General features: G+C 37.8%; 2 protein-coding genes across 5 annotated transcripts in view; one reads left to right on the top strand and one right to left on the bottom strand.

Annotated features, from left to right (window-relative positions):
- KDM1B (lysine demethylase 1B) overlaps nucleotides 1-5370 on the top strand; it is a 106536-nt gene extending 101166 nt beyond the window's left edge. For all 4 annotated transcript variants that reach the window (XM_032247748.1, XM_032247746.1, XM_032247747.1 and 1 more), the window contains 2 exons: nucleotides 947-1099; nucleotides 3430-5370. In XM_032247748.1, the coding sequence (XP_032103639.1) occupies nucleotides 947-1099; nucleotides 3430-3513 (237 nt within the window). In that variant the 3' untranslated portion in view covers nucleotides 3514-5370. The remainder of the gene's footprint in view (nucleotides 1-946; nucleotides 1100-3429) is intronic.
- A 329-nt stretch (nucleotides 5371-5699) lies between these two features.
- Nucleotides 5700-26426, bottom strand: part of DEK (DEK proto-oncogene) — a 36353-nt gene continuing 15626 nt past the window's right edge. The window contains exons 8-11 of the mRNA XM_032247750.1: nucleotides 12748-12883; nucleotides 11802-11950; nucleotides 7684-7752; nucleotides 5700-7267 (exon numbers count right to left, since the gene is read on the bottom strand). Coding sequence (XP_032103641.1) covers nucleotides 7256-7267; nucleotides 7684-7752; nucleotides 11802-11950; nucleotides 12748-12883 — 366 coding nt within the window. The 3' untranslated portion in view covers nucleotides 5700-7255. The remainder of the gene's footprint in view (nucleotides 7268-7683; nucleotides 7753-11801; nucleotides 11951-12747; nucleotides 12884-26426) is intronic.

Genomic DNA, 26426 nt, shown 5'->3' with positions numbered 1-26426 from the left:
TTTTACTTGAGTGTAGTGTTACACTTGTCCTATTTTTTTTATTAGTTATTGTCATTAGTCTCTGTACCTAATGTATAAATGAAACTTTATCATAGGTATGATAGGAGAAAACTGTGTGTATATAGTATTGGTTCTGTCTGTGGTTTCAGGCATCCCCTGGAGGTCATGGAACATATTTCTGGCAGAGAAGGGGGACTGCTAGATTTTACATGCAGTGAATGTGCAACATAGCCTTCTATCACTGTTTTGTGGAGAGCCCTGTTGAGAATTCCAACCTGTTATCCGAAGACTCCACACTTCCCTTTCTTCTTGGGCCAGAGACTCCTTTCTGCTGCCACACAACCGAAAAGGGAAGGCCCAAACTTTTCTTTTTTTTTTTGAGACAGTTTCTCACTCTGTCACCCAGGCTAGAGTGCCGTGGCACGATCTCGGCTCACTGTAACCTCTGCCTCCCAGGTTCAAGTGATTCTTCCACCTCAGCCTCCTGAGTAGCTGGGCTTACAGGTGTGCGGCACCATGCCCGGCTCATTTTTGTATTTTTAGTAGAGATGGGGTTTCACCATGTTGGTCAGGCTGGTCTCAAACTCCTGACCTCGTGATCCACCCACCTCGGCCTCCCAAGGTATTGGGATTACAGGCGTGAGCCACTGTGCCGGCCAAGGCCCGAACTCTTAGCCATGGGTGATTGCCCCCACTAGGGAGTGTGTGTCCCGGGCAGGAGGAGGAGGTATAGAAGTGAGGGAATTGTGTGTGGGTGGGGCAGGAGAGAGAGGGTAAGACACAGATACCGGCCTGGGTACATGTAAAGACAGCAGGAGGAACACCTTGAGAACTACTCTTTCAGAATGATACAGGAACAGACCCCAGTCCTAAATGGGGCAGAATGTCTCACTTAGTCTAAGTCCCTTTTTGATCCTACTTCATCATTTCTTTCTACTGGACACAGGAGGTCCCAGATCCCACAAAGTATTTTGTCACTCGGTGGAGCACAGACCCATGGATCCAGATGGCATACAGTTTTGTGAAGACAGGTGGAAGTGGGGAGGCCTATGATATCATTGCTGAAGAAATTCAAGGAACCATCTTTTTCGCTGGTGAGGTATGGATTTTGATTCCAAACCCAATTACTTGTATTTGGATTTCTTTCTTTTAACTAAAATGATACCTGCACAGTTTAAACCCAACTCAAATACTGTTGAAAGCTTTTGACCACAGACCGCAGAAGCCTCCTCAGTGTCCTCTTCTTACTCCCAGAGGCAGCCATTTTTAACCTTCCAGCTATTGCTTCTGGACTTCACTTCCTATTTTAAAAGTGTTTTTATTGCCATCTCTCTTTCTTTTTTGTTTTTGGAGACAGGGCCTTGCTCTGTGGTCCAGACGGGAGTGCAGTGATGCAGTGCTATCTCACTGCACCCTCAAACTCCCAGGCTTAGGTGATCCTTCCACCTCAGCATCCCAAGTAGCTGGGGCTGCAGGCAGGTGCCACCAAGCCTAGCTAACTTTTTATTTTCTTTTTTTTTGTAGAGATGGGGTCCATTGTGTTGCCTAGTCTGGCCTCAAACCCCTGTCCTTAAACAGACATCCTACCTCAGCCTCACAGTGCTGGGATTACAGGTGTGAGCCTCCATGCCTGGCCTCAGATGCCATCTTTCAATTTACCATTAGACATTATTGACTGCCTTGTTACTGGGTTAAAGACTTAGCCCGTTTCGTCTCTGCACCAATTGCTCAACATGGGTATTTCACACTTAGTGTTTCTGTTTACAAAAGAACATCAGCCGGGTGGGCGCGTTGGCTCACTCCTGTAATCCCAGCACTTTGGTAGGCAGAGGCGGGCAGATCACCTGAGGCCAGGAGTTTGAGACCATCCTGGCCAACATGGTGAAACCCTGGGGATTTCCTCTAAAAATACAAAAATTAGTCCGGTGTGGCGGTGCATGCCTGTAGTCCCAGCTACTTAGGAGGCTGAGGCAGGAGAATCACTTGAACCTTGGAGGTGGAGGTTGCCGTGAGTTATCACGCCACTGCACTCCAGCCTGGGTGACAGAGACTCCATCTCAAAGCAAAACAATGACATCTAAAAACCAGATGGCTTTGATTACTCCTTGACCTGTGAAGACCTTACTCTCTGGGACGGAGATAAAGGCTGCATGCCAAACAACAAATAGCAGCAGTGTCTTGAGAGAGGGCTGTTTCAGGATACTGTGCCTTAGGGTCATGAGCATGGTTTACATGGCTTCTTGCTTTCCTTTGCTTCTTTGATGCAAATACTACCTTTTATTTTTTTCTTTGTGCGATGGAGTCTTGCTGTTGCCCAGGCTGGAGTGCAGGGGCACAGTCTCAGCTCACTGCAACCTCTGCCCCCGGGATTCAATTCTCTTGCCTCACCCTCCTGAGTTGCTGGGATTACAGGCGTGTGCCACCACACCCAGCTAATTTTTGTATTTTTTTTTAGTAAAGATGGGGTTTCACCATGTTGGTCAGATTGGTCTCAAACTCCTGACCTTGTGATCTGCCCACCTCTGCCTTCCAAAGTGCTGGGATTACAGGTGTAAGCCAGCGCACCTGGCCTACCTCTTCTAAAAACCCATTTCTGAGGCTTCCGTCCCTCACTGCCACTTTCTCCCACAACTAGTCACTGTATTCCTGCTGACTTAATCACTCCCCCATTCATTGAAGTCTTTGGCCCCTGGATGTTTTCCCTTCTACCCAGCCATCAGTTTACCTGCCTACATTTAACATCCCCTCTCCATTTCTTATCCTGCATTTTCTGTGGTCTGTTCAGCTCTTCTTCAGCTACCCCTTTTCTCAGCCACATTTCAGACCTCGTCAGAACTACTTATCACTAATTCTGGCCTCCTCCTATCCTGTGCTCCCCTATTCTGGTTTGCTTAGTCTGTTCCCACCACAGCCATTCCTTGAGTGAGGTTCTCCTGTCATGTTGTTTTACTTCCTCCCATTCCAACAGCCCTCACTCACATTTTATCTTTTTCTTATTGAACTTACAGTCCCTGGTCTGTCCTTTGAGTAACTTAACTCTCTACCCATTTTTTCTGCCCATCTAGCAAAACTCCATCTGTGGCTTGGCTGAATTGGCAATCCTTTTTGTACTTGTTTGCCTATGATCGTACCAGCTACATTACTTGTCTGGTGGGAGGGACTAAAGTTCTTAACTGTAGTACCTGTCACATATAGATACTTAGTACTTTAGTGAGTGCTGCATAGTACTTCAAGATAGCATATGAGTGAATTTGACAATGCACCACAAGATAACCAAGAAAGTTCCAATGTTATGATGGGTGAGTAGTGTGAATATGAGCACATAGGAGTGGCGCAGATCTTCATTTTAGACCGGATAAAGTCTAAGCTTGTTTTACCTTTTGATATCAACTCAGTTCTTTATGCATGATCTCAAATTATGTTTTACAGGCAACAAACAGGCATTTCCCACAAACTGTTACAGGGGCATATTTGAGTGGCGTTCGAGAAGCAAGCAAGATTGCAGCATTTTAAGAATTTGGTGGACCCAGCTTTCTTCTGTACCCCAGATGGGAAAATTGGAATGACATGTTAAACCTCAGTTTTATAAAAGGGGGAAAAAAACCCTCTCTACACAGCAAAACTGAAACGTTTCTAAGGTGATATGAGGTAAATCTATTATTTCATCACTCTGAAAGCACTGATCCCAAAAATCCTTATAAGCACTTATATTTAATTGCATTTTCCATAGGTTCAACTACTGCTCAAAGTCTGGATTTCAGAATAAGGCAGAATATAAACTTCAGTTGAAGCCATGGGTATGACTGTTCCATGGTTGGAAGTTCCCTTTAGATTTCACATTTTGTATGGATGATCAGTTTTCATACATTGAGAAACCAAGTCAGTCAAGCAGGAATCATTTTAAAAAACCAGATAAAGCCATGTTTTTCGTCTGTGACAATTTGTCAACATCTTTACCAATGAGCCTTAATATTTTTTATATAGCTCCAATATTGAACTTTTACGTAAAATTTAGATAGAACTTTTTTTGGATACAGCACAAACTCCAGATGACAGTAAAATGAAGCTTCTAGGTATTTCATATTGTACATATTTTCTCCCATTGAGTTTTCAAAAGAAGTTTAAATTCAAGTATCTTTTCTGATAAAATGTTTTGGATTTACACACTCATTGGTAAAACAGGAAAGTTTCCAGATAGGTATTGCATCATTGAGAGTGGAGCACAGATAATGTGGGCTTTACACTGTAGACAGACTGTCTTTTTCTTAAAACCAAATTTGGGTGATAGAACACTTTAAATATACTCATTTTTGGCAACCACTAGGCAAAAAAACTTGTCAGAATAATTTAATCAAAGCCCCTCTCCACTTCTCCCTCCTTTTATTTACAAGAACTGACTCAATTGCTAGGAATATTTTTGCAGACTTTTCTTTACAGTATTCCATAGGCAGGTCCACTGGAAAACTGCAGAAAAATGTGAGCTCTCCTGGTAAATACTACACATTTTATAAGCCATATTTTAAAGGCCTAAGAACATGGCAAGTACTTTTTTCTTTTTTTAAAACACTCATGGCAGAAAACCATTTATTGATCTCATTGTAAAATAAACACTGGTTTCAGGGTATTCAGGATGCCGATTTTGCCAAGAAACTTCAGTTTACAGGTTAGAAATAAGCTTTTGTTTTCAAGTCTTTAAACAACTCTTTAATTATATTGGTTTGCTAAAAGAAAAAATGGACTAAAGATGACTTTAAAGACTTTTCAAAATACTATTTAAAAATTTTAAAAGGTCAGTTTATAACAAATAAATACCTAACACAAATAATGTACAGTGAAACTTCGGCATTTAAGATACCATGCCTCGCGCCCCGCCCCCCCCAATCAAAGTATGGTCCAAAAAAAGCCAACAGCTGTATATCTACATTAACCCAAGACAACCCTGATATTTTGGTTATTTGTTGAGACTCATTGGTACTGACTGCCAAGTCTTCTGTTTTAAAGTATTGTGTATTAAAATGTTTAGACAGCATGTGTTTTAAAGCGATAAATGCAAAATGTTAAGTTTGAAATGGTTAACAGTAAATTATTACTTTAGTTTCTGGGCACTTGAACTGTGCTACAAGTAGGGGAAAACCTACTTAAAAGTATGGCAAATGTGTGTTTTAAATTTCCTATCAAGTGACATACTTCATTTGACTTTTTGTTTAAGGAGCCATGGTACTTTTTTCTTGAGTTACTTGGATGTTTTTTCAGTGCCATATGAAGATTTTGTAATTGAGTAGCAGTAAATATACAAATTTCCAGTGTTTTAACTACACTTCATGAATAGCTGGTGTACAACTACTTAATAAAAAACTAGACTTTCAAATGCACTGTGTACTGTAGTGGTGATACATCCGTTTAGTAAGTGTGCTCATTGAGAACTTTCATACAGAAGCACACCATTTCCTCACTTCCATACTCTCCGCATCACTACTCATCTGTATAGTAAATGGTCATAAAGTATTAACCTTTACTGATAGTTCTGTGAAGTCACGCCAAGAAAATGGTCCGTTATCACAAAAGAGAGTACTCCAAATTGTACAGGTTATAGGGCTGAATCCATTTAAAAATCCCTGTTCTGAATTATTATTCCCCATAGGGAAGAAAATGCTCTATAAACCTATAAGACAACAAATGCAAGACACTTAAAACACCAATGATTTAGATTTATTTTTATTGACAAGGTTTATAAGAACAACTATTTAAAATCAAAGGCCAATTATTAGGTCTCATTTAGTTGCTTATTTCATTCACTTGTATTTACCTTTCCCTGGTGTCTGAATAACTATCAAGAAACGAGTCGAACCTGTGAAAATACCTGTTAACATTTAACATTTTTATATATTTCTGTTCTATGATGCAAAGATATTTTTAAACACTTAATTGGTACATCAAATATCTCGTTCTGTCATAAGTAGCATGTTTTAAAATTCAGATTTAATAAACTGATTTAAGACAGCAAATTTGAAAGACAAAATTAGTGTCACTCAGGAGTGGTCCATTATATTGATAATCTAGAATCTTGATTAGCCAAACTGTAAAAGCCAAGAGCCCCCAACTCCAAAAACACATTAAATGTCTTTGATGTAAAAGTACATTATCATTTTTGAAACACACTTTGTAAAAGATATCCACCACTGCCTGGAACATTATATTCTAGCATTATTATTTGGTACTGTATTCGTAATTATGAAGGTGGCTAGGTTTCCAGTAAATATCAGCATTTTACATGGGCAAAAGCAGTTAATAAAAATTGGTTCATTTACTATAAGCCAAATGTGCTTGTACATAATCCCACCCTTTCCCAGAGTTTTTGAAGCTTTGATGTGTTGATTTTTGGTCTGTCCTTAATATAAAATGTACCTACAGACACTTTTACAGAGTTAATACTAAAGTTACAAATTGATGACATGTGGGAGGCAAAGCAGGAGAACTGTCTATTCCTTCAGTGTTCCCATCACTGAATTGACTTTTACTTCTCCATCATACTGTCTGGCTGAACACTGACATTCCATAGTCTACAACTCTAAGGATACCTACCTATGTGAGTTTAAAAAGTGATCTGCACAAAAGAAATAAAAAAACTATATACAACAAATTGGTTTTTAAAAATACAAAAATAACATCTGTCACTTTTGTCATGCTGACAATTTGACATATATACACATGCAGGAGAAAAGTTCCAATTCAGTCATCTGGACAACTGTAGCCTGTATGTTTTTAATATGATGAACACACTGCCATTGAATTTTCACATGATGATGTGTATTCAAAATATTTCATATACTAAATACTGCAGTATCTGTGTATATAAATGCAATATCTGTGTATAAATGCCAGTCATAATAGTTTTTGTTCTACTTGATTTAAAAGTATGTCTTAAGCAAGCTAACATTAAGTGCACTAAAAACCACAACAGTTCAAGAATCTATGATGACCTTATATAAAGAAATCCAAAATTTACAAAATACAACTATAAAAGCAAGGAATAATTAATGCCATGCAAGGTTTCAAACTAAAAATGGCATAGAAATGCAATTTAAAACAGCAAACTCAAATTCACATAACACTCAAGATAAAAAGGTCAGCAGTAAGTTCTACTAACATTGCTTAACAAGATTTAGAAAAGGAAATACATTCTCTTTGCTGGTATAATAGTATAAATCCGATCTTCAAATCTATGGGAACGAGTCATCTTCTCTTTCCTCTTACCTCAAGAAATTAGCTATAATGAAAGAAACATTTTGCCATAAATCATAAGCCTATATTCCATTTTTCCACATCTATTTTACTATTTTGACCTTCAAAAATCACTTGGGATGAACACAGAATTGTAGCTACCTGCTGAACTTCCTCTCACCTTTGCCTGGTAGAGAGGAACTTGTCCTCAAATATTTGTGAGAGCAACTTTGAGATGCCCAGCTATCCATGTACCATGAGTCCACATATTCATCTGAGTTCAGGTCTTGTTAACTAACTGTTCAAACTTTAAGCTTTAAAGTAGGAATGAGAAGAAATATATTTTCCTATGTATTATGAAGAAATGTGAGGATCAAATGTAGTATTTAATGACATGAGTATTTTACGTAATGACTTTTGTCTTATTTCTAAAGTCGAACTTGAAAAGATGGAAATATTTACCTCTTTTACAGTTGTTTTTATGAAATCTTTTCTTTCAGTTAAGTCATAAGCAGGATAATTTTCATAGACCTATGCATAGTGAAAAAGAAAAACAATGTTAAAAGCAGATTTTTTAAATCCAGTAATATTCTTTGCCTTATAATTTAAAAGCAAGAAATCTGCTATGTATAAGTAGCTACAGCTATTCCAACAGTCCTCTGGTTCACCCATATAGAATTCTATTGCAAATGAGTATTTTAATAATACTGTATATGATGCGGAAAACTAGTGTGCAAACATTCTTGATGCTTTCAGGCTGAGAGTTTGGGAAGAATTAATAAAGCCAGGTGCAGTGGCTCACGAATGTAATCCAAACACTCTGGGAAACCTACATGGGAAGATCACTTGAGCCCAGGAATTCAAAACCAGCCTGGGCAACTGTTGAGACCCCGTCTCTACGCCAGGCACGGTGATGCATGCTTGTAGTCCCAGCTACTCGGGAGGCTGAGGCAGGAGGATGGCTTAGCCCAGGAAGTTGAGGTTGCAGTGGGCTGTGTTGGTGGCATTGCATTCCAGCCTGGACCACAAAATGAGACCTTGTCTCAAAAACAAAACCCCCAACAAATAAGGGTAAAGAAAACATCTAGATATTAGATAAGTGAACTAAGTTATGTTGGCAAGTCATCTGCCACTTGTCTTTTAGAGGAAGTTGCTTTCTTCTCCAACCCTTGTTATCATCCAACACTCTACCTACAATTCCACAACCTGAAATGCAATGAACTGCATCTTCTACTCCACTGCTCAATCCCTCTTCCTAAAGTTAAAACCTAAGACCCAGGTGGTCTCAAGAGTCCACTAGTCCTAAAATTTGACTCTAAATTTCTCCCTTTTGTCAACTTTTTCAGTGCCATTATACTCGCTGCTTGACTTCAAGTCCTGACTTGATGTCAAATTGACTCGATAAGCTCAGTCTGTAAGAACCTGCAAGCTTTACTTCTACTGTACAGCTCAGGGTCAGCAACTTTTTCTGTAAAGGGCTAGATGGTACAAATAGTTTCAACTCTGCAAGTCAGTTTCTGTCACAACTACTCAACTCACAACTACTCAACCATGCGTTGTAGTGGCAATGCTGCCACAGACAATCATTAATAGATGTGGCTATGTAATAAAATTCTGCTTACAAAACCAGGTGACAGAATAGATTTGGCCCACAGGCTGTAGTTTGCTAATCCTCCCAAATACGGTTGATCATTTAAATTAATTGTTTGCCCTGTTCTTTTCCTGCAAAACCCCAATCCTGGATTGGTCTAACTACTCATTTTTCTATGGTTAAGCTCAGACTACAGATTGCTGTGGGAAAGCAGCTTTGAAGAGACTGGTCCCATTCTTAGTTCATGGCATCAATTCATCTCCAAAGGCTCCTCCCCCAGCGACCCACCCCCAGAGTCAGGCTCTCCTTTCATTCCCACCAATGGCAGTTTCATCTCCTTATTCAAGTGTCTCACACTCATGCTGTCAGCCAAAAAGCCATTATTATGAAATCCTTCAATTTTCTGACAGCTCTTTCCCCTCCAGTTGTATCTGGATTCATCAATGGTTCTTAATTTTCTTTGCCTCCACAGGCAAATCTCCTGTAACTTCTCCTTTCCCACCAAAATGCTTTCTCCCCTCCACCCCTACCCTTTAAAAATGCTTTCTCCCCTACCCCATTTACCTATTTTCCTTACAAAGAAGGCTGCTTGAAACAGATTTACTTTGTTCATTTTCCTCACTACTGATGAATAATCTTGCTTTTACCACCCTATGTCATCGACTCCTAAATGCAGACTCCAAAAAAGGTCAGGTCCTTCTCAACTGACCCCTCCATGCTGTTATTAATCCATTTTTAAAAAATTACATGAAGGTATTCACAAAAATCCTTCTAATGGACAGAAGTAATTTCTCTTTGACTTCCTCTCCTCTCCACCTTTCCTTCTCTCCCTTCAGAAAAAACCAGTGATCAGTTTTGGTGTATAATGGGTTTTTCAGTATTTACATATATGGAATAATCCATCTATATGCTTTACAAATTTAACAATACCTGGTTTTTCCAAGTTCTTTTGAACTAATACATAGTATTCCAAAACATGGATGTAGCACAGCTTAAGCATTTCCTACTGAACATTTACCTTGTTTCTAATTTTTCAACGCTGAACATTACTATAATCATTTTGGTGAAGATGTTACTATATGGTTAGGATAGACCTAGAAATGGAATTGCTGGTTACAGGGCATTGCAATTCAAAGATACTACCTACTGTCCTCCAAAGAAGCAGTTATAACTTAAAGCATATGAGAACATGTTTCCCTAATTATCCTGGACAACAACAAAAACTGCCAATCTTCCTAATTTTTTGTCAGTTTAACAAGCAAAACTATTTTAATTCCTATCTCCCTATTTAGTAGGGAAAGTTGAGTGTTTTATGTTTATAGGGTTTTTTTTGTATTTTTTCTGTGAATTGCCCCTCTATATCCATTGCCCATTGTGCCATTGTCCCATAAGCTAATCACCATTTCCTTTTTTTTTTTTGAGATGGAGTCTTGTTCTGTCAGGCTGGAGTGCAGTGGCTCGATCTCAGCTCACTGCAACCTCCCTCTCCTGGGTTCAAGCAATTTCCCTGCCTCAGCTTCCTGAGTAGTTGGGACTCCAGGCACGTGCTACCACGCCCAGCTAATTTTTTGTATTAGAGATGGGGTTTTACCAAGGGCTGGTCATCTTAATCTCCTGAACTCCTGATCCACCCGCCTCAGCCCCCAAAGTGCTGGGATTATAGACCTGGGCCACCGCACCTGGCCTCCCTTTTCTTAACTGATGCCATCTTCCCTCAGCCCCTACCTTCCCCAAAAACTGCCTCTTCTCCTGGCTTCACAGCAACACTCCCTCTGGCCTTTCTTTTATCACAGGGGTCCCCAGCCTTTGGGACATGAACCTGTACCAGTCAGTGGCCTCTTACAAACCAGGCCACACAGCAAAAGGTGAGCATCGGGTGAGAGAAATTTCACCCATGTTTATAGCTGCTCCCCACTGCTTGTATTACTGCCTGAGCTCTGCCTGTCAGATCAGCAGTGGCATGAGATTCTCATAGGAGCATGATCCCTAGGTGAACAGCACATGAGAGGGATCTAGGCTGTGCTCCTTACAAGAATCTAATGCCTGATGATCTGTCACAGTCTCCCATCACCCCAAGATGGGACTGTCTAGTTGCAGGAAAACAAGCTCAGGGTTCCTACTGAATCTACATTATATGTTGAGTTGTATAATCACTTCATTATGTATTACAATGTAATAGTAATAAAGTACACAATAAATGTAATGTGCTTGAATCATCCTGACACCAGCCCCCAAAATCCAAGGAAAAATTGTCTTCCATGAAAACAATTCCTGGCCTCAAGCAGTCCTCTAGCTTTGGCCTACCGAAGTGCTGGGATTACAGGTGTGAGCCACATCCAACTTCTACCTATAACATTTAGCCCAGTGCTTGAAAGGTAGCAGAGGATCAACGAATGATGAATGAATAAACAATAATGTCCTTAAAAAAAAGCATAGACTATTTCACTTTTGGTACATTTGAAATTGTAATTTTATTTTACCACAACAGACAAGATTCTAAAATTTCCACAGAATCCCTATGAAATCATATTCAAGACTAGGCCACTTTATTTCCCAAGAAGTATTAGAAATATTAGAAAAATGCCACAGAAGTCTGAGTTAAGAAACTATAAGCTCATGTGCCACACTACCAAGAATAAGGCAGTTCATGAGATTCTGCTTCTTTAACATAAAGTAAGAATGCACCAATAGAAACAACCTCCAGATCAGGAAAAAGTTTCCTATGTGGTTTGGAATGTATCACTTTAATCTTATTCACTCTAATTTTATTCATTCTAATGTTATTTATAAAAATAACTCCATTAGGACAGAGTTTGACTATTTTATTTAAAGTGGTACCCCAGTGGCTGTAAGAAGATCTAGCATACAGTAGTTCAATAAAGATTTCTTCAGTAAGTGAATGCACGTTAAGTATTTAGCTTCGAATTAAGAGACAGGTGAAAGAATTTGTCTAGTAAAAGCAAAATAATCTAAACATTTATCTAATTACCTTTTTGCAAATCTGTTTCATTGTGACTTCTTCCAAGTTAGCACTGGCCAGTAATTTCTTTATTGTTTCCTTTAACTCTTCATCTGTAGGGGGTTTCTTCAACTTTTTAATTAAAGGTTCATCATCTGAACTATCCTCAGACTCACTTTCTAAAAGTAATACATTTTATTAAATATGAATAATTTTTCTTACATAGCAAATTAGTATTTAACAAAGGTTGAGATGAATTTTAAGCTTTCAACAGATTCTCAAAGCGGTACTGGATCCAAAAAACTATAAGTCACTACTCTATAAGTTACCTATAAAACATGCACACAAATTTTATGTCAACTTGAAAAATCAAAAACTAAAAAACTGGTATATAGGTTGGGCATCCCTAATCCAAAAATCAAAAATGTGAAATGCTCCCAAATCCAGTGTTTCAGAGCACTAACATGACACCAACTATAGACACTCACATTATTGTGAGATAATTCCACACCCGACCTCATGTGACGGGTCGCAGTCAAAACTTGGTTTCAGGCCAAGGGCAGTGATCCATGCCTGTAATCCCAGCGCTCTGGGAGGCCAAGGTAGAAGACTCGCTTGAGTCCAGCAGTTCAAGGCTGCAATAAGCTGTAATGGTACCACTGCAATAAATAGTTTATTTAATTGAAATATTAAATTATCAGGCTACATAAGAAGAATATGAAACATAAATGAATTTCATGTTTAATCAGGGTCCCATCCCCAAGACACACACACACACACACTCTCTCTCTCTCTGCAAAATCTGAATTACTTCCTGTCCCAAGCATTTCAGGTAAGGGATATTCCACCTGTATTACTTCTTGCCACCACGTTCTTTTCAGTTTACCTGTTTCACCCACACTCTTACGGACTATGTACAACATATTAATATATGCTGTATCTTTAAAGTTGCTGATTAATGTTATTTCTAACATACCTTTTTTGGAACTGTTTTGATTCTTCTTGGTGGTGCTGCTATCTGCTTTCTTAACATTAGCACTTTTCACAGATTTTTTACTTTTAGGAGTAGCTTTCTGTTTAGGTTTTTCTCTTTTAGCTGTCTTTTTTGGTGGCTGTTAAAAAAGCAAAAGTACACATACCTGATGAGATTCAATGCTATTCCTCTACTTCCCCTACACCACTTAACAATATTAGAGAAAATTAATAAATATATTTGATATCACCAATTAAAAATTATTTTTGAGAGATGACCAATATACAACAAATTATTTTATCCCAGCACAAGTCTAAGCATGACAAATCACAATCACACACAAAAAAGAGATGCCCACATTTATTCTGCACTATGAATAAAAAAAATGTATGTGCATTACTCAATCTTGGGGGGGAACTCCTAAATATAGATACTATTATCTTCTCTTACTTATGTTCCCTCTCTCTCAAAAGACTTTTTTTTTTTTTTTTTTTTTTTTTTAAGACTGAGTCTCTCTGCTGCCCTGGCTGGAGTGCAGTGGCATGATCCTGGTTCACTGCAACCTTTGCACCTCCCCAGTTCAAGGGATTCTCCTGTCTCTAATTCCCTAGTAGCGGGGATTGGTGAAACCCCATCGCTACTAAAAATACAAAAATCAGCTGGGGTGAGTTGGCTGATTTTTGTATTTTTAGTGGCGATGGTGTTTTGCCATGTTTGCCAGGCTGGTCTTGAACTCCTGACCTCAGGTGACCCATCTGCTTTGGTGTCCCAAAGTGCTGGAATTACAGGCGTGAGCCACCACACCTGGCCTAGAATCTTGTGTTCACTGATGTTTCCTTAACTCATAAAATAGTCTGGTACATAGTAGTTGCTCAATAAATACTTATGATTGTATGAGGAAACTAAGTCTCAGTGAGGTCATCTTGTCCACAGTCAAATTAATAAAGAGGCAAGATTCAAAGATAGATGTGACTCTACAATTTTTGTTTTTAAACACTAACCCATAGCTGATTAGACAAAAACAAAATACATAAATACAGATAGATTAAAATGACAGGCCAGGCGTGGTGCCTCACGTCTGTAATCCCAGAAGTTTGGGAGGCCAAAGTGGGCAGATCATAAGGGAAGTGATTGGGACCATCCTGGCCAACATGGTGAAACCCCATCTCTACTAAAAATACAAAAATTAGCTGGGCATGGTGGCATGCACCTGTAGTCCCAGCTACTCAGGAGGCCAATGCAGGAGAACTGCTTGAACCCAGGAGCCAGAGGTTTCAGTGAGCCAAGATTGAGCCACTGCACTCTAGTCTGGTGACAGAGCAAGACTCCATCTCAAAAAAAAAAAGGACAGAATCAGAATTCATAGTTACTTTGTCTCATGTAGAGCCTATGAAATTAGGAAGCATTAATTCTTAATTAATATTCCCAAAGGAAAGCATCCTATTAAATTCTCCCCTTTACACACCAAAACTACTGCAAATCACTTGACAGAATGTTTCTCCAAATGTTGCACACTCTTGATTCTTGAGTGTTAAAATCATAAGTCAACCTGTTTTTAAGGACATAAGCACTGTGTTGAACCTGTCCTTTAAAGTATACAGATCTGTTCCAAAAGTTAAGTGGCCTCAAGCTATTGATTGGATTTTAGTGTCCCTTTTTTTTTTTTTTTTTTTTTTTAAAAGAAGTAGTTTCGCTATGTGGCCCAAGCTAGACTCAAACAATCCTCCCACCTCAGCCTCCTGAGTAGTTAGGACTACAGGCATGCACCACCTCACCCAAGTGGATTTTAGTGTTTGTCCTTCGTTTTGCTAAAATACCATCGCTATATAGCTATTTAAATAAGCCTATCATCACTTATTTAAATAGCTTGCACCACCTCAATAATATACCGCTGGCTGAGAAGTATGTAGTTTAACTGCTACTAAAAAATACATTTATAAGGTGTCAAGGGGCTCACACGCTTCTAAAAGTAAGTACGTGAACTTTCCCATGGACTTTTGCTATTTAGAGGCCATTTTAACTTAATTCCTAATTCTGAGCGATGTTCTAGACGGTGGGGGTTGTGGGGCAAGTATCAATGATTTCTCAGTTTTTTATGACAAATGTTTTAGGGTTTATTAAGTGTACACCTAGTTCACATGAACTATATATTAGGCTCTGAAAACGAATCCTAAAAATTCTTAATTCTTTAGTGCACTTAATACACAGAATAAAATAATCATGATTATATATCATTTTTTAGTTAAAGGGTAATAAAATCTGGACTTGTGGGTCCAAGAAACTAAGTTATTACTGAAAGGATTGAAGAGGCTGAGCAAAATACACAATATTATCAATAATTACTCAATCTCCATTCAAATTAAAAAATTAGAATTAGGTAATTAAAATACTTCCAAGGCCTTTTAAGGCCTATTAAAATTTTAGATGGAATACACAACCTGACATCATTTTAACATCTGTAAACTGCGAATAGTGACAATTTGACAAAGCATGAACATTTACAGTAAAAATAAATAACAAGCCGTTTCCATAACATTTTTCTTCTGATAACAAACAAAACCACATCTTCCTACATTTCACATCTCCTGTAAGGGGTAATGTTCTACAGTTTTTCTAAATGGCCATCTAGTCTGTCATCTATTAAAATTTCTAAAGACTGCAAACATACTGCACAAGCACTCAAGAAAAAAATATAATAGTTTAAAGAGTGCAGGCTCTAAAGGCAAGCTACCTCGTTTCAAATTCCAGCCTCAGTAGATCTCGGGGCTCTTGCCTCCTCATTTACAAAGTAAGAGAAACAATAGTTCCTATGGTTTTATGGGGAGTAGATGCATTAACACATGCAAGAATTTTTGGTAGTACCTGGCAGATAGTAAACACACTAAATATTAACTATTATTACTGAGTGCTTCCTTTTGTAGAATGAGAAATTCTTTCATTATGCAAATATAATTTCATCTAACAACTTAAAATTTCTAAGTGTTTTCAAAAAGCATGGTGCGGTGTCTCAATCCTGTAATCCCAACACTTTAGGAGGCTGAGATGGGAGGATCACTTGAGGCCAGAGGTTTGAGAGCAGCCTGGGTAAAATCACAAGACCCTTTCCCTAAAAAACTGATTTTCTTTCTTTAAAAAAAACAAAAAACAAAACAAAAAAACAGGATACACAGAATGGAAATTATAAACACAGTGAGACAGACTCAATAACTTTTTAAACTAGCCATGATATATCACACTTATTTCATATAATGGTAGATATGACTTAGCCCACAAACATCCATAGTAATATGTTATGTCATTTATACAGGATTTCATTTATCTTTAGCGACCAGGTAAATTCTTCTGTGACAAAGTTAAGGTAGGACTTTGGTAAAGTCTCTTTTTTAGATTAGTGCTGGGTTAAGAAATCGTGAAAGCCAAACAGTACAACAACTAATGAACTTGTGTCTGGTGCTTTAGCCCTGCAGGTGTTCATTACTTTGGCTGCCCTGAAGTTAAGTTATTAGGTATAGGAAGAATAGGTAACTCTGGAAAATGGGGGCATCTCAAAAGACATACCTTGGTATTTGGACACGATGGACAATTTTTGGCTGTTAAGGCAAATATGGGTAACCAGTATTTGGAGGTAACAAAAACACGGAGAGAGCTGAGAAAGCAAGCTAAACCACATCCACTTTAATTTTACATGAACTTTCAAATCTTCATTATTTTCATTCCTCCCTGTACTTAGGAAAATCCCACTCATGATTCTAAACCCAGCTTAGCAATTACCTCCTCTAAATCTTTCACAATACCATCAATTTGATTAATCCAGACTCTCAAAGTATGTGGCCTGCAACTCATTATCCCATATTGTGAAGCTGCAAGAACAAGAGTGTTACAGCCAAACTTCCTGATTCAAATCCTCATTCTACCACTAATTTTGTATTTTCAGGGAAATCTCTTACCCTTCTCTGTGCCTGTTTCTCATCTGAAAAGTAAAATTTTGCTGACTTTTACCACTTTTCTCCTCATTTTCTTATCTCTGACATCAGGGTACATCTTATAATGCTGTATATAAAAATGATGCCTCACAGGCATCATAGGTTCTATAAACTGGCCATATCCATAGTTTTTGTGAGGACAAAGTGAATACATACATATAAGGCAGCAAAGAAAACAGACATCTACTATATGCACATTTAGTATACAACAGTTACTTACATGTCAGTTTTCCCACTACAATGCAAGGTTAAGGGTACACAATCTCCATGAGAATAGACACTGATTACCTTATTCATCCCCAGCAAATAGAAGAATGTTTGGCTTACAGTAACCATGTAAATATTTCTTGTTATGTTCATCTCTGTATCATTTGTAGAACCTGATTTAGCTGTACTCTGCACCCAGGAGGCAGTAAAAAAGATATATAACTAAAAGGAGAAAAATGTATCCAAGTACCTAGTGATCCAAAACCTTATAGCTAATAAGAAGCAAAACCTGTGATTAGGTCCTGTGTGCCTCCTACTACGTACCTATGTATTTGTTTTCTTTCATTTTTGAGACGGTCTGGCTCTGTCACTCACGTTGGACTGCAGTGGTGTAATCATAGCTAGCTAACCTCAAACTCCTGGACTCCAGTGATCTTCCTGCCTTACCCTCCTCCCAAGCAGCTAGGACTAAAGGCATGCACTATCATGTCAGGCTAATTTTTAAATTTTGTTTTGTAGAGACAGGGTCCTGCTAAGTTGCCCAGGCTGATCCTGAATTCCTGGCCTTAAGTGATCCTCCTGCCTTGGTCTCCCAAAGTGCTGGGATTACAGGCGTTAAGTCACCGTGCCTGGCCTCATATGTTATTTCTTAAGCCTGTTTGAAATTATACAACTAAATTATCATAATAAAACAAGGGATACCATATCTTACTTAACATATTGTTAAATTCAGATCTTTTACCATTACATGCAAATCTTACTAACAGTAACAGAGAATTAAAAATGTTGGCAGAAAATACAAAATGGCAACAAAGGAAAACCATTGGTTTTAAGGCTGAATTGCCCCCTACTCTGCAAATTTTGTACTGGCTCCAAGATTCTTTCTTTAGAATTATTTTTAAAACTAAAATGGGTCTTGGTATAATCCAAGTAGTTTTCTGCAAACTCCCCCCCATCCGCCACCGCCTTTTTTTGGCTATGCCAACCTCTCCTATTTAGCCAAGGTCCAGATCAAATTGCTATGTTGCCTCTAACAAGTTGCTTTGTCTGGATGCATTAACTTAGTTCCTCACTTTCCCCTAGAAAGAGGTAAATACTCTTATCTTCTGAGCTTCCACAATATATTGTTCATACCTCATTTTTAGCTCAAGTTATATTCTACTATAGCTGTTTTCTCCTAATCTTTGACTTCCATCTTTTCACCAACTAAACTGACCTGCTTAAGGATAGAGACTCTATCCTATTTATTTCTTGATCTCCAATGCAGAGCTTAGAAATGGCACTTAGTAGTGGCTATGAAATCATCTGGAAAATTGAGATGGAAAAAGATACATGAACATTGAAACAGTTTTAAAGATCTCTTCCAACCCTGAGTTTCTATTTCATTAAAATAACCCTGCTCGCTAAGACAAAAATGTTTTCTATTATAAAGTTGGCCGAACTTCTTGATAGGTACTATCACTGTCTTCCAGTACAACTTACCCATATAAGTTGTAAAAAGGCGGCCATTAAATTCACTCATCAAGGGTGCTGGCGCTGAGCACCCTTGTATATATTTTTGAAGCTCCAGAGCTGACTCATTTAGCTATATCACATAAAACGAAAAGTACATTTATATATTACATTTGTCACCAAGACTTTTTTTTTAAAATGCCAGATAGTAAATATTTTCAGCTTTATGGCTACATATAATCTTTGTTGCATATTCTTCATTTTTTAAAACAATCATTTAAAAATGGAAAAACCATTCTGAGCTTGAGGGCTGTATAAAAACAGGCTGTAGGCTGGACTTGGCATACAGGCCACACAGCCTGCTGATTCCTAGATTATGAATTATTGGAGCTATATACAGATAAGGCAGAACCAGTTAAAGCAATTAACAGGACAATCCTTCCAATTATCAAGTTTTTAATAGCTTAAAAGTTTTAAGTTCTGGTAAGTACAAGTGAATTTATACTTATTAACTTTCTTAAAGCTACTGTTTAAAATCAAATTTTGATCTAAATCAGGAATTCTATAGAGAGAACTCTAAACATAGAAGTACATAAACAAGCTTTAGAAAAAATATGAAGCCATGCACAGTGGCCCATGCCTGTAATCCCAGCACTTTGGGAGGCCAAGGTGGGTAGATCACTTGAGGCCAGGAGTTCAAGAACAGGCTGGTAATATTGTGAAACCCCATCTCTACAAATAAATAAATAAAAATAAAATTAGCCAGGTGTGGTGGCATGCACCTACGGACCCAGCTACTAGGGTGGCTGTAGCACGAGAATTGCCTCAACTGGTAGAGGTTGCAGTGAGCAGTGATCATGCCACTGCATTCTGGCCTGGGCAACAAAGCAAGGCTCTGTCTCAAAAAATTAAGAATAATATGGTAGTCCCCCTTTATCTATGGTTTCTCTTTCTGCATATGGTTTCAATTACCTGTTGTCAACCACAGTCTGAAAATATTAAATGGAAAATTCCAGAAGTAAACAACTCAAAAATCTTATACTTCTTGCTTTCTGAGTAGTGTGATGAAATCTCATGTCATCCTACTCACTCATGCCTGGGATGTGAATCATCCCTTTGTCCAGCATATCCACACTGTAGATGGTCCCAGCCCCTGGGCCCATTAGTCACTAACAGCCATCTTGGTTATCACATCAACTGTTGCAGTAGATTTGTGCTTGTGCCAAGTAACCCTTATGTGACTTAACAATGCCCCCAACGCCTAGGAGTAGTGATGATAGCAATTCAAACATGCCAAAGAGAAGTCATAAAATGGTTCTTTTAAAGTGAAAAGGTGAAAGCTCTTGACCTAAGGAAGGAAAAAAATCATATGCTGAGGCTGCTAAGATCTATATAGTAAGAACAAATCTTCTATCTGTGAAACTCTGAAGGAAAAGGAACTTTGTGCCGGCTCTGCTATCAAACCTCAAACTGCAAAAGTTACGGCCACAGTGCGCAGCTAAGATGAACGAAAAAGGCATAATTTGAGGGTGGAAAACAAGAACAGAAACATGTTTCGAATGACAGCAATCGGGCCTGGCATGACCTGCAGTTTCTGGCATCTACGGGGGGTCTTGAAACGTACTCCTTTTAGGTAAGAAAAAGTTACTGATTAAGATCAGTAAGGCAAAGAGAAAGCACTAAAAAAGGTTCCCTATACATTTATTATATCCTCCAGTACAAAAACGAGAATATATACCTCACCTCTCCTGGAGTCAAGACTAAATGAGATGCAAGATGTGAAAGCACATGGCTCATACACTTTAAATAGTTTCTTCCTTGTAGGTGCTAATGAACGTTTACTGAATGAGTGGTACTTCCTGGAAGACAGAGGATATGTCTCTATTTTTTCTCCCACTTAGCAAAATGCTCAGGTATAGAATACAACAATCATTTTGAATGAGTAAGAACAATCAATCTACCACTAAACGTATTAGTCACACAACAATGCCCAACCTCATGGGTTCTCCATAGCATGGCTTCAATCTGTATTACTCAACTCTATCCACAAATTAGTCAAAGACACCTGGCCTTCCCTGCTCCTTATCTTTCTTCATACATACAACTTCCTTCTCCATTCTCAAGGTCAACCTGAATTGGTAGTGCTTTCACTTCGACCCAAAGCCTTTGCTCAACAGGCATGAAGAGTCTCCTTCTTTAGAAATCCAGTAATGCTAAGTATCAAATGGCATTTGCTTAGAAAGGATCTTCTGTAACCCTAACAGCACTTAGCATCCTCCCAATTCACTGACTTGAGTAATCAAAAAGTGATTACCTTAGAAATCAAAAGCCAGTGGGCAACAGAGCAAGAATCTGTCTCCACAAAAAAATTTAAAAATTGCTGGGCCTGGTGGCAGGATCACTTGAGTCCTGGAATTCAAGGCTCCAGTGAGACATGATCTCACCACTGCACTCCAGCCTGGGCAACAGATGAAGACGTTAAGACTCTGTCTCAAAAATAAAGAAGAAAGTATTGACCTCCATTTTAAGACTCTTTCAAAATACCTTGAAAACTTTAGTGATTATAATAAAAACATTATATGGCATTATGAGGAAATAATGTTGAAAATACTCATAATGATTAACATCTTGTTATTTAACCCAACGGGAGACAAAACTGCGTCTTTTAACAAAATGGGAGAAAATTAGGTAAGATTTTCAAAAAGAATAAAGAAAAAGCTGATTTCCAAAATGTCATGAGATTTAAAGATTTGAGTTTGCTACTTCTCTACATGCTGTGAGTGGTTCATTCAGGACCATCAAATATTTTTTATGTTCTAAAGGGCAACAAATAAAAATGGACAGCTGCCATTAATTTCAGACAGTACAATGTACCATAACCTAAATTTGTAAAGGATTCATAATACAGATGTTTCAAAAATTTGAAGGGGATTTTCCCTGTCTCTGATAACCATGAAGCCGCAGAATAAGAGGAATGACATAAATACTTTTTGAAGGAAGGCAAAAAGTCTTGGGAAAGCAAGGCTTACCTATCATTTATAGGCAGCAGGGCTCTTGAAGGAGGGTCTCCAAAAAAGACGCCTGTCACAGAGCCAGAATTCTGTCCTCACAGCAGAAAGGTTGTACTGGGTGAACAGATGAACAAAATAAAAATTAGCTTAAAATACACTATTCTTTCAAGAACTTGGCTGAGAAAACTCAGAATGCCAAGAGGAAAGAATGTGCAAGTGTAGTTATATTTCACAGAAGATTATGAAAGCAAGTTTAAATGGGTTTTAGTATGGTGATTATTCAACTCTGCCTTCCAACAAAAAGTTTTAAATAGTTTATACAGGTTTTTGCAATTCCTCTGATCAACGTGTGAGATATTTTACATTTTTAAACCACAATCTGAAAGGACTAACAAAACTTTCACACTCACCTTATCACTACCAGATAATCCCCTGAATGGTCCAAATAGACAGTTTACCAAAAATTATAATGAAGTTTCTCTGACCTGGCAAATATTGTAGGATGGCTCACTCAACAACCTACTTTTGATATGCCTTCCTCTTACAAAGTTAAGAAGGCTGATACCTAGATCTCAGCTTCTCTTGCAGTTAGGTGGCAGATGACAAAGTGCTGTCTGATGCCACGTACATGGAGATCTCTGGCAAAAGCCATTCCATTCAGGAAAAAAAGCCAAAACATCACTAGAAGAAAACTTTTTGCTCTTCCTTATCTGGAACGTGAATACAATGTCTAAAGGTAAAACAACCAGCTTGTGATCATGAGGTTAAATGCCATATGCTAAAGATGAGACATCAGGAAAGGATGGTACCCACATCCTCCATACCTTTCTTAAGCTGCTGTACTGGTGCTGGAATTGCCTGTCTGTGGGCTTCTTGTCATGAAAGAAAAGTAAAGTTCTGTTTTCAACATTATTAGTAAGGTTGAGAATTATTTCAGCAGAAAACATTCCTGATAACATGTGGGAACAGCCAGATAAATTCTAAATACTCATAAAGTAAAACTCCATAGTTTGTTTCATACTTTCTAGAGATACATGTGTGCTATAAAAACACTAGAAAATAAAAACTGAAGAAAGAAATACGAGGACAAGATGAAGAAGGAAAGAGTATGCTTTTAAAGGGTCTAAAAGACTGTTAGAATTGTTTTCTCCAATAGGCACTGTTTCCCCTTTCTTTTTTCTATACTCTACAGTAATTTCTCTACGCCTCAAGGTTAACACCTGTGAACAGCATGACCAAATGTGGTTTAACCTCACTGGCTCATGGATATGGTTTGGCTCTGTGTCCCTACCCAAATCTCACCTTGAATTTTAATAATCCCCACATGTCATGGGAGGGACCCAATGGAAGGTAAATGAATCATAGGGGCAGATTTTTCCCATGCTTTTCTCATGATAGTGAAAAAGTCTCACAAAATCTGATGGTTTTATAAAGGGGAGTTGCCCTACATATGCCCTCTTGCTTGCTGCCACATAAGGTGTGACTTTGCTCCTCGTTCGCCTTCCACCATGATTGTCAGGCATCCCCAGCCATGTGGAACTGTTGAGTCAACTAAACCTCCTTCCTTTATAAATTACCCAGTCTGGGGTATGTCTTTATTAATAAACAACATGAGAACGGACAAATACACTCATTTTAAAGCAATCCTCCCATGCAGAATCTAATCCAACATAGGAATCAGATGATTTTCATAATCAGTTTAGAGAAAATAACCTGTTTATTTTCCTATTCTCTCACTACATAAAAAAAAAGTCTACCACTTCCTTCCCAATTGCTCTCCTTTTACTGCCTTAAAAAGCCAATGTCCAAGAGACAAGCTAAGATGAAATTCCAAATAGCTCTATTATGAAGGAATTTCTTTCTGAAGTTCCTCTCAGAAACAGTATCCTCTACTATTTAATTACAAAGAAAAGAAGTGCAGAACTATTGTGAATCACTCACTGCATATCATAAAAACGAGGTACAGGTACAGAAAACCTCAAAAAAATGCTTTAGCAATTATCAGCTAATATGCTAAATCTGACATTTTCTTTTAAATTACTTTAAAACTGTCAATTCAATTAACTATATGGATTTCAGTGATTTCATTTTAATATTGAATTTACTTATAAACACCCTAGTCTTCTATACATCTAAAGTGAAATATGAAACGAGCAGGCAAATAAACACAATTTAACCTCACATGATTAGCCAAAGGACAACTACAAACTTACTCTGCTACTGTAAGATGTCTTACTTCAACAATGAATAGAGTATATTAGACTATACAGTTCAAAATCCTCATTTTACAGAGGAAACTGAAAACGTAAAATCAGTCTACCTCAATTCACAGATTTTTTACTCCAAGAAAAACAGAACGAGAAGCTGATCTTAATGAATAAGAGTATTTTATTTATCTTAATGAGTAACAGTCTTTAAGAAAAATCTGTTTCAGGAAATAAACTACCAATTCAGTAATTTTCTATCATAAAAAAAATCTATAAGCAATCCATAACTTTTGTCACTAACCTGCAACTTTTCTTCATGGCTTCTTAGAAAAGAGGTCCTTTCATAGTAATGAATAGGAAAATAGCTCCATTTATGAAGTTTCTAACATGGCTGCACTTAACCGAGTCTGAATAAGGAAAAACAAAGTTGCCAGACATACTGTTCCTCCTGCCAGAACATACCTTTCAAAAGCCTTTCACAGAAACTGAATCAGCAATAAAAACTTGAAGGCAGTGCTAAATTTAAAGGCTCTTTAGAGCAATAATATCTATGCTTGTTGGAGGGACATATACCAGAAAAAAAAGCGGGGGGTGAACAATTTCTCAGTCCAAGTTTTTTTTTTTTTTTTTTTGAGACAGAGTTTCACTCCTGTTGCTCAGGCTGGAGTGCAATAGCGTGATCTCGGCTCACTGCAGCCTCCACCTCCCGGTTTCAAGCAATTCTCCTGCCTCAGCCTCCAGAGTAGCTGGGATTACAGGTATGCGACACCATGCCTGGTTAATTTTATATTTTTAGTGGAGATGGAGTTTCTCCATGTTGATCAGGCTCAGTTCAAATTTCATTGAAATTTTATAATATCTGTCAAGTACTAGCAAAGGTAGGAAAAAAATCCCTCTAATAGAATTATGACGTAGCTTTTGTATCACGTGATTTCATATACCTAATGTTTGTAAAGCATCTTTATGTTTTCTTCTCCAATAGATTTTCATCAATTGACCTGGGTTTCTAGCCACAGACCCTAGATTAGGACACTACAGAGAGTAAAGCTTTGATTTATAGTGAGATGGTTCCACTTGAGATTATTATCCTGAAACCAATATGGGTATAAATCAGGTATCATCTGCATACACCAAGTTCAACTATCTCTACTTAGAAGCTAGGGACAACAATTTGGAAAGCAAATTTTTAAAATGAGTATACAATACCCTCACTTTTTAACCTGCACCTAGTAATGACAGGAAGATTCCATTTAGAAATTTTAATTGCCGTAAGACATCATCTTAATTCTAATAATAGCAGCAACTAATACTTACATAGTACATGCACCAGGCACTGCTCTAAGTATTTTAAATAAAATCCTTTAATATAACCCAACGAGGCTAATACTATTATCACTCCCCGTTTTACAGATGGGAAACTGAGGTACAGAGTTTAAATAACTTGCCTATAATCATATAGTAATAATCGGATGTAAAGGTGGGATTTGAACTCAGTATCCAAAGCCCATGCTAATGTCTCTATGAAAAAATTAGGTATTTATATGACAACGTTTCATGCTTTAACTCTGCCCATAAAAAGACTTTAGGAAACAGAATGGCACATAGGAGACAACCAAATATTTGCTGAATGAAGATACTATTACTTTAAAACTTTTCACTATTATGTATATACATATAAACAAACATGTTTCCTCCCAAATATCCAATTAACCTCATATAATTGGCCAAAGGACAACTACAAACTTACTCTGCTTCTGTAAGATTTTTACTTCAAAAATGAATAGAGTACATTTGACTATACAGTTCAAAATCCTCATTTTATAGAGGAAACTGAAAAGGTAAAATCAATCTACCTAAATTCAGTTTTGTCAATCTGAGTACCTTAGTGCCCAGATTATTTTCCTTCGTGCCAAATACATATTAAGATGTTTGCGCAGCACCTTCTAGATTTGTAACCATCTTTCTTAAATGATGAAGCATTTCATACTTTAAGCTTTACGGAAGTCTTTATAAAATTCAACATAATTAACAAGCATGAATTGTATATAACTCAAGACATACATACTAAACACACACGTATCACATAATGCCAGAGTTCACTATATTTTTATTCCTTCTAATTCAGTAGAGACGATTCCCTCCTTGTCTTGCCCCAGGGACATTTGGCAATGTCTGAAGAACATTTTTGGTTATCACAAGGGGTTCTTGGGAGTGTCACCCACAAATAAGTGTCAGCCCAAAATGTCAAGCTGACATTATCCAAGTCCCTAAGGCAAGGTTGATTACCCAATCTATAGGGCAAATTCTGACCTTTGAAGGAAAAAAATCGAAACAATGTTAAAATAGAGACTACTAAAACATCATCAACAGTAACAGAAACTTATCTCCTATACCCACTCTTCATGATCCACTTGATTGAAGAGGTTAACCCTTTTATTTAATTGCTTCAGCAGATCTCTTCTTTAAGAAGTTTTATTTTGGAAACTAAGTATTCTCAACTTTTACAAACACTCCCAAATAAAAGAAAATGACAGGCATTCCTAAGTAATATAAAACGTATTCACTGATCATATAAACTTCAAAGGCTGTTTATTATTCTCATTAATCTCCAAAAGGTTGAGGGCAAAAAGGCCCTTTTTCGAAAAAACAGTAAAATGATTCAAGTCAATGATAAAATGTTAATATGTTATGAAAAAAATCCTCAAAGACTCTGCTCCTATGTGTTCCTATTCAGAATATGCACCACCCCCACCTCCCTTCCCATTTATCTACTCTAGTCTTCAAAGTCCAGTTCAAGGCCCACTTCAAATCCAGTCCACACC

This window comes from Sapajus apella, unplaced genomic scaffold (genome assembly GCF_009761245.1).
Source record: "Sapajus apella isolate SASKATOON/1434 unplaced genomic scaffold, GSC_monkey_1.0 scaffold63, whole genome shotgun sequence".
NCBI classification, from domain to species: domain Eukaryota; kingdom Metazoa; phylum Chordata; class Mammalia; order Primates; family Cebidae; genus Sapajus; species Sapajus apella.
The sequence above is the reverse complement of the archived record's forward strand: the minus strand, read 5'-3'. Positions and strand labels throughout refer to the sequence as shown.